Below are 18597 nucleotides of genomic sequence, written 5' to 3' on the forward strand. Positions count from 1 at the left end.
AGGTCTGTGATACATGTTTGTTCTATGTAACCAGCATCTTCCTAGGTCTGTAGTACATGTAAGTGGATTCTATGTGAATATAATACTTGGGTTTTCTGTACACCTGAATGTTTTCCCTGTGTTAGCTCATCTAACCATTAGAGACTGTATTATTTTATCATGAATCCAGAGCAGGAAACTAAGGAACAAAAGCTCAAATTATTCCACCAAAGTTAAACGTATGAGTAATGTACAGAAAAGCAAGTCCATATAGATTGTAGCTATTTCAGGGTCAGAATTCTTAAGATCTCTGCTTCTCAGAAATATGTTTAAAGAGATAACTGCAAAGGATGAAGGAGTGGCCATGGCCAGCACGTAAAAGTGAGGGCAGCAGACGATTCTAGCGAGGCCTTGAGACAGCCATATCATTATTAAAGCTGCTTATTCGAACCGCTCTGATGCTTCGGTCACACGTGAGAGAGAAGTGGAAACAGGGTGCCTATGCTCCTAGAGCAAGCGGAAGAGCCGAGAGACAGTCGATGCACACTCAGTGTTCCGGTCTTCATTGTAACCTGCAGAACTGATAAGCAGGAGAAGGGCTTGTTAACACAGCCACGTATCTAAGTAACGACCATAAACTAGTCAAGAATTATCTCAGTGTTTTACAGTGTAATTGGGTTTCAATGTCTACTTCCACCTGGGTGATTGTCAACATGCAAAAATAATTATAGTCATATTACTTAATTTACCAATAATTCTCATATATGGTCATAGGGTTATCAGGTTAAATGAAATTTTAAACCAGGTGAGGAACCACTGGTGTTGTTTAGAAGTCTCCTTTAGTAACAGTTCACGGATGATAGTTTTGACTAATTTTTTACTCAGACTAATAAATTATTTTACCATATTTTTAAAAAGAGAAATTAAAACCTAGATCTGAGAAATCTAAAGTTTCTGAAAGTAATGACATAACATTGTTCCATTACAGTGGATGAGTATATCGCCATTGCAAAAGAGAAACATGGCTACAACGTTGAACAGGTATGTAGGAAAGTGTGTGTGTGTCTGTCTGTCTGTCTGTCTGTCTGTCTGTGTACGGTAGCATGCGCCCATGTGATGTGTGTGTGTCTGTCTGTGTCTGTGTACTTTAGTGTGTGCCCATGCCATGTGTGTGTGTGTCTGTCTGTCTGTCTGTCTGTCTGTGTACTATATCATGTACCCATGTGATGTGTGTGTGTCTGTCTCTATGTCTGTGTACTATATCATGTACCCATGTGATGTGTGTGTGTTGTGTGTCTGTGTACTGTAGCATGTACCCATGTTGTGTGTGTGTGTGTGTGTACTGTAATGTGTACTTGTGTGAAGGCCAGACATTGGTGTCAATCTATCTTTCACACATACTCACCAAAAGGGTGGAGGGACCAGATCTCGTGATGTTGCTCAAGCCACCATAACTGCCTCAGCCATTCCAGTAGCTGGGACTGTGGGTATGGGACACTACTTCCTGCTTTAAAGCAGAGTGTTAAAACTAAGTATCTCACCCTGGGTCAGAATCACATCACAGTACACCTGGTGGGCTTGTGTGTAGAGAAGGAAGATCAAATCTATGTAAAGAAGTCACCGAGAACTCGATTCACAGAGTAAACTACAAGTAAACTGTTTGAAATTGGCGTGCTGATAATAGAGCTAAACAGTCATTTGGGGGCATTTTTTTAGACCTTTTGGTGGCCTATCTTACAGTTTTAGTTTTTGTTTGGTTGTTGGAGGATATTTTTGTCTTTCAGTGTAACCCCGACTGCCTTAGAATGTGAGGTGATCCTCCTGCCTCTGTCTCCCAAGTGCTAGGATCACGTGACTGAAGCCCACTCTGTGTATGGCTTCCATTGTTTTGGTTGGTTTGTTGAGGCAGGGTCTCTCTGTTGCATTCCTGGTTGCCCAGTGTAGACCAGGCTGGCCTCAAACTTACAGAAGAATCCCCATCTTCTAGGACTAAAGGTGTATACCACCACACCTGCCATGCCTCCCTTGTTAATCTTTGAGAAAGTTCATCTTTTAAAATATAAATTTATATTGCCTTGTTTGCATGTTTATGTGCAGAATTTATTTTTAAGCTCACCACTAAAAACTCTTTTTTTTTTACAGAATGAAACTTTATACATTAAGTAACAGTTAATACCTATTATTTAGAAATGACTTGCCAATCAAGTCATTGAAGTTACTTAGATGACTTCTAATAATTGTATGTATGTATACATTATGGTAATAGCAAAGTAAAAATATATAAATGTTTTGTTAAACATGTTAAATATGTAATAAAATAATTAAATTGAGACAATTGCAGTGAACATACCCTTAAGTTTTAGAATTATGTATAGGCTAAATAATTCCAAAAGGTCTGAGTTCAGTATTTCTCTGCTAAGTCCAACTGAGTATTTCCGGTTCTTGTGTTGTGACTGATAATGTCATTCAGTCATTCCAGTCACCTGAGGGCTTTTAGATGGTTTCGCCTACACATTGACACATTCATAAAATTCCAGCAATCTCGTCGTGAGTCTGCAAACCTGCTCACTCTATGTCACTCTTCCTTACTTCTTCCATAAATGTGAGATATAGCTATATCTATAAGTCTATATCTAATCTATCTCTATCTATTTCTATCTATGTCTATCTATATCTCTATCCATATATCTATTTCTATCTATATCTAATCTATATCTACTTCTAATCTATATATATATATCCATTCTGAGGCCCTGACTTAAAATAAGTAAGTAGGTTGCTGTCCTGTCAAAGGCTCCACACTGAGTTTATAGTAAGTCGAAGTCATAGGCTAAAATTTTGAGTCTGATTGGTGTTTAGCTAAGTGTGGTGGAAGTAAGTCCATTAAAATGAGGCGGTGGTCTCTCTTCAAAGGCACTTGGCATGTTGTTCTGGCATAAGCACAACATTGAAAAGTCCCTTGCGGACCTCCCCAATTTCACGCCCTTTCCGGATGAGTGGACAGTGGAAGACAAAGTCCTGTTTGAACAAGCCTTTAGTTTCCATGGGAAGAGCTTTCACAGGATTCAGCAAATGGTACGGTGATTTTGGTCTTATCAAATTATCGTTACAATAATTATGTATAATACTACTGAATACCAACTACTCACTAAGTATAAAATGTTTTTCACTCAGGTGTTTCTACATACAATATTTTCTATAGTATCCATGCATAACATATGTGTGCTATTTCATTAATGAATTGTTTTTTATCTGGTGTCCAATGTGTGAGTAATAGTCATTAAATTAATTTGATGGCTTTTTTTTTAAGTGGGAATAATAATTTAACTTTACTTTTGGATTTTTGTAATGTTTTGATTTCTTATTTTAGGACTCTCTTCCATTTTGTATATGAAAGTCCTTTTTTAAAAAATTTATGTGTATTCTCTCAAAAACATACATGTAATCTATGTCATTGTTCCTCCCCCACAGCTCCTCCCATGTTTCCCACTCCCTTTCAAGCTCACAACCACTTTAATTATTGTTGTTATGTATGTGTGTTTACAAACCTGCACACACACACACACACACACACACACACACACACACATCTACATACAACCTACTGAGACCGTCCGTGTGGTGTTGCTCATATGTGTATGTGTCCAGGGCTGGTTACTTGGAATTAGAAGGATTAATTAAAAAGCAGCACCTAGACAGTGCTGAAGTAACACAGAAATTCTGAAGTCGACTCTGGTATGAAGACTGGCAACATGAACATCCCCAGTTCATTCTGTCTGTGTTTCTCAGGTGCTACGGGGAGTTGTTGGTGCTGGTTTTGGCTCTTGTTTTTTAAGGGAAAATGCCTATATTGCTATTTTCTATATTACAAGTTCTTAAACTTTTAGTGTTGCATTAAAATAATATACATCAAGCAGCTGGTACTTTCGTACATTTTAAGCAGACAATGTTCCTGCGTCTACAAGAGTTCGGTAATTGGAGGGGACACTCTAGTTGGTAGCTCACAACCTTACTTGCCAGTATGACACACCAACACATCTAATTGTCGGCCACTATAATAGCTGAAGGCCGTTCAGGTTAAGATGTGTCTGCGTGATTTACTAAGATCTAGATGTAAAACTAAAGTGATTTAAAAAGCTCACTGCTGAGTACTGAGCAGCTCCTTACTACCTCAACAGATCACGGGATGTGAGTCTCTGGTGTGAGGTTTACGTTGATTTCATTTAGACACCAAAGTCTCTAAACTAGAGCAAGGAGAATTAAATTGCTCTTAGGAAACACATGTTGAATGCTAGCAGGGCCATGCTTGGACCTTGGGGGACATTTTCATAGTTTGTGATATCTTCCCTCTCCTCCAGAACCAACAGTCACACAAGTTCAGCAGTGTCAGTGACTTTGGTATAATGGGGTTCTGTGACGGTTAGCAGTTAGTTGTTGTTGTTAGTAAAGGTACCACAACATGACTTTCACTTATGCCTTGATTATCAAAGAATATGTTAGTCACTTGGTGATCAGAGTTGATGAACTAAACTTTCTGACAGTAACAGGAAAACTTTTTTTAAGCTTCCAGATAAGACAATTGCAAGTCTTGTAAAATATTACTATTCATGGAAAAAAACTCGATCAAGGACAAGTTTGATGGATCGCCAGGCTCGTAAACTAGCCAACAGACACAATCAGGGTGACAGGTAGGTCGCACACTTGCCTCTTTTGCACTGTTGGGGACTTTTCACGGGACTGTATAGTTTTCACAAGACAGAAAGCAACACTGTGCTGTGGAGACGGCTGAGTCTGAAGTCCCTACTGTGGGGCTCTACACACCGAGCTGAGGAGTTCTTTCTCTCAGTGTGGCTTGTTCAGTGTGACTTAGGGACAAACTTGGACATGACTCCGTGATCCTCTACCACCACCACCGCGAGGCCTGGGTCCCATCCCTAGCCCTCCATACTCAGATATATTAAACAGTATATCCTGTGCAAGGCGGCCTTTCTGCATTTCCTGTAGTAACCTCCCTCAGCGGCCGAGGTCCCCACTACTGTAATGTGCTGTGTCTGCGCAGCAAGCACAGAACTGGAACCACCCATCAGCGTCACAACACATAGGGAATGCCCTGTCCCACATGGTACCTCTAAGGCTTTTTTTTTTTTTTCTTCCTACTAAAACCTCTTACTTCTTAGCTAGAAACCTTTATTAAATGCCCCTGTCAGCCCCGAACGAAGGACTAACTCAGAACCTTAGATCCCTGTTACAACTGTCCTGCCTAGTGGCAGCTCTTAGGAGTATATGTGAAAGCTATGAGAAGATGACACGCTGATCCTTTTTCTTTCAGTGATGATGACGTAGAAGACGCTCACCCCATGGACGGGAATGACAGTGACTATGACCCAAAGAAAGAAGCCAAAAGAGAGGTGATGATCCCAAGAAGCCTCTGGGCTTGTTACATTGTGGCTCATGGAGCCGGGTGTGGTGGCTCACACTTTAACCCCAGCACTTGAGCTGCAGAGGCAGGTCAATCTCTGGGAGTTTGGGTCCAGCCTGGTCTACTTAGAGAGTTCCAGACCAGCCAGGACTACGAAATGAGACCCTGCCTCACAGGGGGTTGGAGAGGTGGGGTGGTTGTTAAGAGCTCAGAGAACTGGAGATCGGTTCACAGCACTGAAGTCTAGTACATAACTAACCAACTGCCTGGAACTCAGCGTCAGGAGGTCTGGTACCTCGGCCCCAGTGGACACCTACACGCAATGCATGCACATAAACACACATTATCTGGGGAAAAGGCAGCTCTGCCATAATATTAGTCTTTAATCCATTAAAAAAAAAGAACTAAACTCACTTTTAGGTGGTAAAATTATAGGCTTTCTGGGTCTGTTCCACAATTTTTCCCAGAAGTGTTTTCCCTGTGTTATAGCAAAGTAGAAAGTAGTAGCCAGTGTGTGTAGCCATGGCACGGGCTGAGGCTGGCTCAGAGAGGAAGAACCCTACAGCGTGCCGCCCGTGGGGCACTCACAGTCATTAAGGAAATGCTAAACTGACACAGACTTGGTCAGTAAGGTAAATTGACAGGTTTGTAAAGCGTTCCAGGGTGGTCAGGCGAGGCGAGGTGAGGCCCCAAACTGGAGGCGGCTGGCCAGACTTTGTTGTAGCCTAAGTTGTGAAGTGTGTGATTTCCCCAGCAAATGTCGCTGCTCAGAAAACTGTCCCTTCTGGTCCTTACTGTTCACTGAAGTTTCTCCATTAATGACATTTCAGAATCCTACATTACTTCAACTTGGCATTTTCTAACTTTGCTAAATTTTAGATTTTAATATTTTCCCACTGCCAGCAACACCCAGATGCCTTACCTTCGTCTGCTTTGCTAAGGTCTCTGTGGCTATGTGTGAGTGTGTGCATTACGAATGCAGGCATCTCCTGAAGCTGGAGTTCAGTCAGCGTTGGTGCTGGGGGCGGAACGCAGGCCTTCTGTGAGAGTGGTGCATGCTACCAACCACTGAGCCTTCTCTTCAACCCACTTTCAGAGTTACTTTCTTCCTATTTCTTTAACTTTTCACTCTTCTGATAATTCTTACTATATATAGCCCTCTTAGAACCTGAGTTCTTAATCAGATATGCCTGTCTGCCTGTCTGTGTATCTGTGTGTAGCACACCGGTGTGGGGGTCCGGGGTGACTGACCCCACCCACACAGGTGTGCTACATACCGGCAGGCAGGCAGGCAGGCATCGCTTTTTCTGTTTTTCTTCCTTTTGTTTGTTTATCAAACAGGGTCTCTCACTGAGCTTGCAGTTCTGACTAGACTAGCCAGCCAATGAGCTGCAAGGATTCCTGTCTCTCTGCACCCCCATTTCCAGGATGATGAACACGTGCTTCGGTACCAGGCTTTTCGTGGGGACTGGGGTTCAGAACCCAGGTCTCCATCTGCACAACAAACTGTCTTTACTGAGCCCATCTCCCGCCCTGTATTTTACTTCTACTGTCTCTGCCTCTTCTAAGGGTTTTTTTTTTTTTTTTTTTTTCTGGTGGTCCATTTTGGGGAAGTATATATTCTATTATTTTACTGTCTGCTATTTTGAGCCAGCCATTCCTGTGTTTCTATCCCTCTGTACTCAGGGATGTCTATCTTCTATATTTAGGGCATCCTCCCGGGCCTGCACTCAGGTCACTTCCCCATTACATGCTTTGCCTCCAAACTGTACTGATTTGTCATTTGTGGTTTTGCCAACAATTTTAGTCACATCTTGTTTTGCTTTTGTTTTTTAACTTATTTGAACTTAAATTTGTTGTTTTCTTTTTTAAATTTCTGTATATATTTATTGATTATTTGGGTCACAGTTCTTTCTTGACTCGGTCCTTCCTTTATACAGACTTCCCTTTTTTTCCTGAGGAATATCCTTTAAAAATTCATACACGTCTATGAGACCTCTGAGATCAGAATACGTTCTTCCAAACGACGTCTGAATTTGCTTCTGCTAAGTGAACAGGCACTACCATCTGAAGCCACCAAAGGGGATGTTTTTCAAGCCAAAGATAAAAGTTTAGGGGCTAAACCGTCTGAGGCAATTCTCGGTGGAGCCTTTTCAAGGTTTGGTTTCTTCAGCCAAGATTGGCACAGGCTTGACTGCTTTTGACCCTCTCCTGTGGTGGAGGGATCAGGGCAATTTTCCTACTTTACACAGTGAAGCCTGGGGCTTCAGGCCTATGCCAGCTTCCACACAGCTGTCCCTCCTTCTGGATTCTTCCTGACGCTTCCAGGCTACTGAGGAGTGACCTCACTTCACCGCCAGCTGGAAAAACCTTTGGTCCAAAGATTCTAGAAGGTGTCTCTCTCTGAGCATCAGATTTGCCTTAATTACTTTGCATTTGGAGCAGTGAGGTAAATTACACTCGAGCACTCAAAGTTATGGATCCGATTCCTAAAGAACAGAGTTCAAATGTATCAGTAAGACGAGTGTCAGGTCTTCGTGGATTCCTCGCAGAAGCACGGGGTGACGCTGATATCATCTTTATTGGTTTATTAAGTTGCTCAGAGTGCTTACCAGCTCATCTTCATCATTTTTGGGACAACTTTTCTACTCCAATGAGGCGTGATCTGGTAGCCAACACTTGCAGTTGGAGTTGTATTATATATAAGCCACGTGCACACATCGGACAGCGTCCATACCATCAAAGTCAAGTCATCTTGTGTGACCTAGAGACCCAGAGTCTCTGAAACTCCAAGCCAAATAAAACCTCTTTTTCACTAGCTGCCTTAGCATGTTACGTATAGTTTCTAAATTGTCTTCTTTGTTGTTCTTTTTGTAGACCTTTATATGTAACGTGTGTAGCTTGGAGCCAGGTTGCTGTTCTGGTCTTCATTATATAAGCAAATGGGAAGAATTTACAGTGTAACTTAGTTTTTCCAGCCTTTTTAGTCCCCGGGACCTAGAAAATAAACGTTGTACTGAGTTAATCAGAAGTACACTTTGTCACGGTGCCATGTGTGTGTCTTCTTTGGACTTGTTCATAATAAACCTGGCTGGAAGTGTTTGGCAGCGCAGGAGGTTTTTCTGTTTGTAGTAGATTGTTTACTCTTCATGCGTTTGTGCAAACCAATGCCTTGCTCCTCTGCCTTTGTTCTCCCAGGGTAACTCTGAACAGCCGGTCCAAACTAGCAAGATAGGCCTGGGGAGGAGAGAGTACCAGAGTCTGCAGCACCGCCATCACTCTCAGCGCGCCAAGTGCCGCCCTCCCAAGGGCATGTATCTAACCCAGGAGGATGTGGTGGCTGTTTCCTGCAGTCCCAACGCAGCCAACACCATCCTGAGGCAACTGGACATGGAGCTGATCTCTCTCAAGCGTCAGGTATTTCGTAAAAGCCGCGCCTTGGATGACTGTGTCCATTTGTTCGTCTTTTGTTTAGATTAAACTCTGTAGTCTGCAGATGTTCTGTTCTACAAGTTACGTCCTGGGCGGGGAGGGGCTTGTTGTGGGGTTCAGACTTGACCTCATGGCGTCAGGTGTGGTACTCTGCCCCCAAGCTACATCTCTAGCCCAGTGTTGCCCCTTAAAGTCTCTCGTGTAGAGCTTACAGAATTCCTGCCTATAGATACAAATCCCAGCATCTTTACCCACCAGCATCGATTCTAAACACACTCCATAGCTCAGTAGGCTTCAACACTTCTGCAGAATAAGGAGTAACAACCTTACTGCTTTTCAAGTTGTGGAAAGCTGTCTGCAGTGATATGTGCAGGTTTCTGGGCACATCGTGAGTCCTCAGTGAGTCGTCACTGCTGTTGTCCTCATCCTGGGTCGTCATAGTAACAGGATTAAAAAAAAAAAAATTCCTCATAGCTTTTCAGTGCTAAGGCCCTAGTGTGTAAACTTTGAGGACAGTGCCATAAGGCCTAATGAAAATAAAATGATAGTTTCTGCTATTGGTAGCAACTCATCTTACAAGGACCGCATGGCTGTCTTCCACACTTCCCTGTCGTCTTTTTTGTTGTTGTTGTGGTTCTTCTTCTTTGCTTTGTGTGTGTGGGGGGGGGGGGGTATGTGTTGTTTTGTATTTGAGACAGGGTTTCTCTGTGTAGCCATGGCTGTCCGGAAACTTGCTCTGTAGACCAGGCTGACCTCATTAAAGGAAGTCCCACCACCACCTAGCCTCCTGCCCCCTCCCTCCCTTCCCCCTCCCCACTCTCTCTCATAAACATTTTATTTTGTTCCATGTGTGAGTGTTTTACTTGCATGTGTGTATGTGTACCATGGTGCCTGACTGGTGCCCACAGCGATCAGATGTTGTGAAATTCCCTGGAACTGGAGCAGGCAGTTGTGAGCTGTCATGTGGGTGCTAGGAACCAAATCCAGGGTCTCTGGAAGAGCAGCGGGTGTTGATAACCACCAGGCCATCTGAGTTACTCTTTCTGTTTTTTTGCTTGGCTGGTTGTTTTGTTTTTTTGGACAGTGTCTGTTGTTCCACATGGCGCTGGCTGTCCTGGAACTCACTATCTGCCTGCCTCTGCCTGAGTGCTGGGACTGCAGGGGTGCAGTGCCACCACACCATCACTCCTGTTAGGGAGAGGTCTTTATTGTTACTGCATTTCTGGCCTGAATTGCACTGACCCATGCTCTCATACCATTCTCTCTGCCGTGTTGCCTATTGGAAGTGCTTTTCTACAAAGCAGATGTGATCATGTTCTCTTCATTAAAAATCTTGAGTCTCCTTCGGTCCTCAGGCAGAATTGAAATCCTTTGGCCTACTGCATGGCCCTTCTTTGCCCTGGCCCTACGTCCCTCCTTCTTCCTAAACGCTCTTCTGCCTCGAGTTCCTTCCGTCTCTCTAACACTATCTGGCTGCTTAGTGCTTTGAAACTGGAGCCTTCCCCTAACGCCCCCCCAACACCCACCCAACAACACCCAACAGCAATGACCAACATAAACACCTTCATTTTCTTCCTTTCCTTCTTCAGTGTAGTCTTCCTGACATGGCCAGCTGATCTATTCTAAACCATCGCTTGGGTTATTCTAGATTTTCTGGTTGGGAAACCATGATGAATAACCGAATAATATTTGGCTGCCCATACTGGGGGAGAAAAAACAACCAAAGGAAGGGGTTAGCCAGCAGATAGGTCTCTAAACGGACACTAAGGTGCTCATAGACTCATAGTTTGAAACCTGGTTTGTGTTTAGACTCTACTTCTTACACGTATAACCTTGAAAGATTTCTTAACCCCTGTGTGCCTTGCGTTTTTATCTTCTATGGCTGGTTCCGATGGAAGCAGAGTCGGGCCTACCTCGACTCCTGTCTGAAACCATGTGTGTTCCACTGCATTTGATAGACGGGGAAGCAGTTTGAGCAGAGTGTGGTTTTTGTGTTGGCCAATGTAAGGTTTTTGTCAGTGAAGAATGATGTCCAGCTGACTGAACACATTCACACAAAACCACGCACGTCTGCTGTAAACCTTGGGTAGATTTCAAGTAGACCTCCTGAAGGCACAGCCAGGGTGACACACACAGCTTCCCGCTAGCCTGTCTTTATAAGGCCAAGTGCCATCTTGATGGTAGCATTTCTACATGTCTTTGGCGTATGTAAAACTGTGCTCCCATCTTTGTTAGAGCCCTGTCTTTTCGTGTTTGCCACTGAAGATGTTGACTGTTCTGCCCAATAGGTACCTTTTCCCCATAAGATGTAGGTTTTTGTTCATTGAAGATTTTACACAATATAATGACTTCTAAGAACATGTATGTTGTGCTACAAAGAACTGGTTCATATTTCCTCACAGAATGGTTATAAGAATTGAGTGATTTTTTTTTTTATGTAAAAGAATGACATTTTATACCTAGCAAATATTACTCATGGTCACCATCACTGCAGGAACATTTGCCATTTGGCCATAACATTATGGTGATGAGAAATAGCCGTAGAGTTTAATCTTCATTTGTTGACAGCTGCCTTTGGTTATAAACAGCACTGTTAAATGACGTGTACAGTCTGATTTAGGATGAGGTGTAGCGCAGTGGTAAAGGGTGTTCCTACCAGGAGTGAAGCCCCGCTCAGCACCCCCACCCCACAGAAGAAAGTGTTCTGTGCTCTTCTCTCACTCAGTCCTACCAATCTGTCACCGTGTGCACTAATGGAACGACAGATAGGCTGGCACCTCTTCCGTGTGACAGTTGTGTCTGTTCTCCTGAACTAAAACCTGAGGTGGTGTTGGTATCTGCCCTGCTGACTTACATCGCACTGGTAAGAACTTACGAAGTGCATGATCTGACTCACGTTTTGTTGTTTTGTGAAGGTTCAAAATGCTAAGCAAGTGAACAGTGCACTTAAGCAGAAAACGGAAGGTGGCATTGAGGAGTTCAAACCGCCTGAGGTATGATCTGAGATGCATGTGGTTAGCGCCTGCGCTGTGGGGTTGCCCAGTCTCGGGGTCCACGCTGGTCCCTTTGGAAGGTTTCACATGTGGACAATTGACCATCCCTAGTTTTCCATCTACGTAATTGATCTTTTGAGTCTTGACTGATGCTTCCATATTTAAAGTAATTCATTTCCCCTGCCCTGAGCAGTAGGAGAGGGCACAGTGCCCAGTCCCTGGAAAGGCTGGTACACATCTGGGCATAAGCAGTATTTGTTCAAAGCCCTTTTCTACCTGTGTGAACTGATAACACTACCAGAATAAATCACTAGGGGTTTTTCTTAAACAAAATCTTATTTTAAGACACTTGTTTGTGGCTCAAACTCCAATGAGGATTTTACTGTGTATGTTTATTTTCTTACATTTTACCTGAAAATACAGAATCTCATATATAAAGGTATATATATTATCCATCTTCAGCCTCATGTGGGTTTTGTTTCTGTGTTTATGGTAATTCTAGGAAAACTCAAATGCCCCCTAAAATCAAATCAAGTTCTTATATAAAAGTTTCGGCTGTAAAAATCTTTGTTTTTTTTTTTCTAGAGGCTCCCCAGTTATAATTTGTATTCTGGATTTGTCTTTCTCCGTATATGGTGATCAGATAGTTGCATATGTTCCTATGGGGCCTCTCTGTGCTTCTTGTATCTGACTTAACAGCTACAGACAAGCTGAGGGAGATGGGGAAGCAGCCCTCCACATCAGGGCTGCAGAAACGGTGCTCCCCACATCAGGGCTGCAGAAACGGTGCTCCCACATCAGGGCTGCAGAAACAGTGCTCCCCACATCCATGCTACAGAAACAGTGCTCCCACATCAGGGCTGCAGAAACAGTGCTCCCCACATCCATGCTGCAGAAACAGTGCTCCCCACATCAGGGCTGCAGAAAAAGTGCTCCCCACGTCCATGCTGCAGAAACAGTGCTCCCCACATCAGGACTGCAGAAACAGTGCTCCCCACATCCATGCTGCAGAAACAGTGCTCCCCACATCAGGGCTGCAGAAACAGTGCTCCCCACATCCATGCTGCAGAAACAGTGCTCCCCACATCAGGGCTGCAGAAACAGTGCTCCCCACATCAGGGCTGCAGAAATGGTGCTCCCCACATCAGGGCTGCAGAAACGGTGCTCCCCACATCAGGGCTGCAGAAACGGTGCTCCCCACATCAGGGCTAAAGAAACAGTTCTCGTCACATCAGGGCTAGGTCATGGGAAACAGTGAAAATGCATAGATCAGTATCTCATAAGTAAACTGAATACATTCTAGTGACATTAAATTAAAGGAGTTATAATAGAAAATATTTTATTTTCTTATATTATTGCAAAAGCAAGCTTTACATTTTGAATTGGTCACTTAAATTTTGCGTTTAATTATATATTGAATATATATATAATAAAGCAAATTTTTCAAATACTAACAGCTTCATAATTTAAAAATTCTATGAGTGCAGTAGGTATAAAAGCATAGCAGGTTCCAGTCACAGGGACACACCCCGTTTATATGAGCACTTGGGATACAGAGGCCAGAGGGACAGCCAGGGTTACAGTGAGATCCTGTCTCAAAAAAGAACGTGGCAGGTGAGGTGGAAGGAGTGTTGTAATGATGGCTCAGCAGGTCAGATCACGTGCTGTTGGTGACCTCAGCTTGATCCCATGACTTCTGTGATGGAGAGAGAACTGACTGTTGAAAATTGTCCTCTGACTTCTGCACGTGCACGTTGACATATGCATACCCCACACTGAATAAACAAACCAATGAATGTGTTACTAAAAACAAACTAGGGGGAATTATTATGCTAAAAGGTTAAACATTTAGAGGCTAGAGAAATGGCTGAGCAGTTAAGAGCACTGGCTGCTCTTCCAGAAAACCTGGATTCAGTTTCTGTACAGGCATCAGGCATGGTACACAGACATACATGCAGGCACCACACACACACACACACACACACACACACACACACACACAATTCAGCAACAAAACAATGTTTCAAAGTTTAAATGAAATCGAGAATCTACAGGAACTCTTCTAATAAAATTTCTGAGGAGGTGGGGGAAAGACTGAATAATTTATAATCAACATTTTTCTCCCACAAGAAAATAAGCCTAGCTAATTTTACAGAAGAAAGTACCAAATCATCAAAGAAAAGTTAATTCTAACTGTAAAGTTTTCAGGACAGTTTGACTCATCACCACGCATAAAGACCTGACAATGCTGTAAATAGCTTGTCTTACCTGTGTGGCTCTGGCCACTGAAGGAGGAGCCCCGGGCTCAGAGAGGTGGCTGAATTAGTCAAGATCACCAAAGAGTAAACAGTAACATCGCCTGCAGTTCTGGGATTTATTCCTGACTGGTCAGTGTGCGTCATGTTACCCTCAGAAAGTGTCCTAGAAGAGAACCATTTGGTGGATTCCCACACGTTAAGCCAGCTACTGGGATAGGAGTTATCAAACATTCACTATATCTTTTTATATAAGAACAATGAGCAGAAATAAATCATCAATATCTCAGCCTTAAATACAGGTTCACCGGGGTCTGGGTGTCACTTGGGTAATTGAAAGATCTCATGTGACTTGGAGTACATAACGTGCCAGAAAGTCCCCATAGTGTGCGTCTGTTTGTCATACCTTGTTGATTCCAGGACAGAGCAGTATACTCGGGATAATGTTTGTGTCACAGGAGAGACAGAGAAGGGTAATCCTTCACTCGCATGTTAGACTTCACCGAGTCCAAGATGCTAATAACCTCTGGAGTAATTAGGTCACTAAAGGCAGTGCTCACCATCATAACCAAGGTGCTTTCCGGTTTTAATTAACGTTTGATGAAGAAGGTACATTCACTTCTACAACTATTTATTAACCACCTGTTCTGTGTAATCAGTCTTTAGGCATTGCAGGAGTGTGGAGGGAGAACACATATAAGGGTGATTCTTCCCTGCCTGCTTAAAAACAAGTGTAGTCCAGCCATTACACGACAAACTCCCGGAAGTGTAGACTTAGAAACAAATGCTCTAGGAAGGCAACTGGGCTCTACTCGTTTAGGCTGGGAAGGAGCTTCTGTGAGGACAAGGATAAATGGGATCGGTGAAGACAGAGACAGAGACAGACAGAGACAGAGACACAGAGAGAGAGAGACAGAGAGAGAGACAGAGACAGAGGCGGTACATTCAAATATACCAGCGCAGAAAGGTACAGCCAGCCAGCAGGTGAGCTAACACTAGATTCAGTGGGGGAAAAAAAAACCCAAAAAACAAAAAAACCCACAACTTTTCTCAGAGAGTTTGTGTGCCTAGAAAGGCTGTGTTAAATGCAGAGGGGTGAGAATGCAGGGTCTGAGAGATATCACCAAGAATGCTATAGAGACTGTTAGGCAGGGCCAGGGCGTAAGGATTTTTGTGAAACTGGGAAGAAGTATGCTTTTACATTAGCTACAGGAAAGCCCTGAGATTCCTTAGTATAGAGAGTAGGCGATGAGACAGTGCCATGGTAGGAAAAAAAAGTCATCCTTGCTGCTAAGAAGCTGGGCATGTGAGGGGTACAAAGTGAACCGGATAGGTCAACCATCGGAATGAGAACAAGAGATGCTCCGTTCCAGAGTTAGAAATGCATGTGTCTTCTGGAAAGTGTGTATTGGTGGAGGAGGCGTTTGGTCTGTGGCTAGGAGGTAGGTGGAGGTAGCTGGGAAGGGAGAAGAGGAGTCTCTGAAGAGGGGTGTCGCTGGGACTGCATCCTGGGCTGCAGCCTTTAAGAGGGATACTCTGGTTTCTAGCCTTGAGCAGAAAGTTAACATGGTAACTTTTCCCAGCTCTTGTAAAATTAGATGATTTGCCACTGACAAACGGAGAAGCAAGTGAAGACAAACGGGGTTCAGCAGGGAGGGAGGGGAGCAAGCGCCCAGTGCTTAGCCGGCCTGCCGAGACCTGCTATTTTGTTACTGTTTTATTTTGTTAAGTTGCTTTTAAAACAAGGTCATTCCCGGTTGACAAGACAACCACAGAGTTTAGCTTTTGGTCACAGGTCATGTCCTAGTTGTCCTTTCTATATTTTAAAGTTTCTGGGGTTTGTGAGAACTTAAAATCAGTAAGTTAAAGAACTACTGTATATGTAAAATACCTTGCTCTATTTCTCTTCAGTCTCCCCCTTCTTCCCTGTCTCCATTTTGTCAGACATGTTTAATCCTAACGAGCTTCAGCATCTCCTTCCTGCAGTCCCTTCAGAGCTGAGTTTTAAAGGCTATCAACTTGTTGCTTGAAGACTAGACCCTACAAGTTGAAACTCCGGGCTCCTTGGCCCTCTCCCTAAGCTGTTTTTCGATGGTTACTGCTCCTATCCCTCCTCCTTGGCTGCTGAGACAAGCAGTACCTCCTTCCACTCCTTTGTTTGCTCTGCAGCAGCTTTCACACACACACACACACACACACACACACACACACACACACACACACACACGTACACAGACATGGTCTAAGTCCTTACACGCATGTGTCTTTTCTCCCAGAGATACATCAATCTCACCCCTTCACTGTGTTACACTTACATCATAGAAACATTAAGATGAACATTGTTCAGCCAGTTAAGGAAGTGGAAGGCAGCAGGCGTGAGCAGTGGTAGCACCCCCCCCACACACACACTCCTTACACACACAGCAGTGCTGTGGCTCCCTCTGAGCCCCCCCACACACACACACAGAGCAGCGCTGCGGCTCCCCCTGACTGCATTACTGGATCACCAGCTCAAACATTCTGCCCTGGAAGCCAGGGTCCATTCACGTTTTAGCTTTCACATAACTCCTGTACATCCCTCGGAGTGTGACCCATTCTTAGTGCAGCATTGGTCCAAATCCACTCAACAGCCATATCTGAGTTCAGCTAAAAGCTTGAGATCTGCCCCAGCACTTCTGGTTGTGGGTACCCAGGAGTTTCAGGGGGAAACACATGCCACTTAAAAAAAAAAAAAAAAGCCTAATATAAGAATTTCACATTTAAGAAATGTATCAATGACTCTATTGTTTTATTTTTTTTTTTAAAAAGCAAACAAACCAAAACTTTTCAAACCTTCAGAACTGGTTTGGTCCCCCAGGGAACCTGAGCGTACACCTGGATGTCCTAGTGCCTTCTTCTTAACAAATGAAACTCGTTCTTGCTCCACCCCTCGCCGCCTCTGACCAGAGTGTCTGGACTTGTGGCTTCTCAGCTGCACTGCCTTCTGCCAGCAGCCAGGCTTGAGCGGTCCAGGTTAAAGTCCCACTGCGTCCCTCTCCCTCCCCTCGCCCCGTCCCACCCCCCATCTGTTGCTTGTTAGGCTGGTGCAAGCTTACCACCTTGTTCTCCTTGACTTCGTCCAGCTTTACTTCAAATCCACAGAGTTGCTGGGAGAACTTGGCCCTTCTCCCCACACAGAGCTCGGGATTCTCTGCACGTGGCCGGTGCCTTTCAGACACTTCCAAGCTTAGATGAAAATGCATTTTTATAGCTTACATATTTCTGTTTAGTTCCCCCACCCCCACCTTCTGTGATACTTTTCCCTCAAGCTTTAGCTCTGCAGATTTAGCAATCACCAATCAGCTGCCGTTGACTTAGGTGCGATCTCTAGATTTAGTTATAGTTCATACTCAGAGCGATTCGTGAAGCTAGTGTTGCTGTTTGTGTAGGAGAGTTCCAGGATGGAAACAAAAGGAGAAGGTCACCAACAAGGGTGAGTTCACACTCTCCACTAACTTTAGTTGCTGTCTGTCCAGACCATCACAGCACTGTCTGCACATGTCCATTACTGTAGTTAATAAAATGCAATCATAGCACACACCGGATGACACTCTAGACAGATGAAAAGCTCTGTCTGTGCAAGAAAATGGCTTCTGTCATCTACAGCCAAAGCAACCTTTGGAAACACAGCCAAGCATTTGGAGAAGAACGCCCTGAGCAACAAATGGTTAAAGGGCTTGAGGAAAGCCTTGAAACCTCCAAAGAACACACCCCTTGTGTGATGACCACGTGAGTCTCAACAACAAAGGCAACAACTCTGTGTCCGGAAGAGCAAAGATCTCAGCTTGAGACAGGCCCTCAGGAGGGCTTATCTGATAAGGGAGTGAGCTCTGGAGCTCACACACCAGTGGGAGGAGACAACTAACTCTACAGAGTTGTTCTCACGTCTCCACATAGCCACAAATGTGCATGGCTCAGGCAAGCTTCATACACACAATGTAATAAATACCTCGTTTCATAAAAAGATTGAACCAGTCTACAATGTTTCTGTTTTCTAGGTCAGCTAACTTACAACAGGCCCTTTATTCTCTCACTGTTTACTCTGAAATGTGTGAACACATGTTAAATGGTTCTAGTGCAGATATCCAGGAACCCAGTGAGCTCCTTTGGTCACCAGCGTGCCATCTGCCCTTCCTCTGTGATGCTCTGTTTCAGTGAACGCGCTTAAGTGCTTTAGTCCCAGTTCGTTTTCTTTATTCCTTTCACTGAGGAGAGGGTTCCCACACAGTCTGATCTGTGTCCCCGGCCCTCTGTACATTTCATTTTGGGAGAAGATCCTATATTGTCTAAGCCGCTCTGCAGCATTGGTCTGGAACTTGAGATCCTCCAGCTTCAGCCTCCTAAGTAGCTGAAAGTAAGGCCCTGCAACCCCAGGCTGAGCTGTCTCTTAGTCCTGCGTATGTGCGAGCCTGTCCCCCTGCCTCCTTGAGGCTCTGAGTCTCTGCAGCCTAGCCTCTGCTCACTGCCCGCTGCCAGCTGT

At 44.0% G+C, this 18597-nt stretch overlaps 1 protein-coding gene across 6 annotated transcripts in view; it reads left to right on the top strand.

Annotated features, from left to right (window-relative positions):
• The window catches only part of RCOR3 (REST corepressor 3), a 38328-nt gene that overhangs the window by 9344 nt on the left and 10387 nt on the right, over positions 1–18597 (top strand). For all 6 annotated transcript variants that reach the window (XM_080930452.1, XM_080930455.1, XM_080930454.1 and 3 more), the window contains 6 exons: positions 968–1020; positions 2893–3054; positions 4543–4667; positions 5309–5387; positions 8597–8815; positions 11746–11823. In XM_080930452.1, the coding sequence (XP_080786578.1) occupies positions 968–1020; positions 2893–3054; positions 4543–4667; positions 5309–5387; positions 8597–8815; positions 11746–11823 (716 nt within the window). The remainder of the gene's footprint in view (positions 1–967; positions 1021–2892; positions 3055–4542; positions 4668–5308; positions 5388–8596; positions 8816–11745; positions 11824–18597) is intronic.

Source organism: Micromys minutus, assembly GCF_963924665.1.
Source record: "Micromys minutus genome assembly, chromosome: 1".
NCBI classification, from domain to species: Eukaryota; Metazoa; Chordata; class Mammalia; order Rodentia; family Muridae; genus Micromys; species Micromys minutus.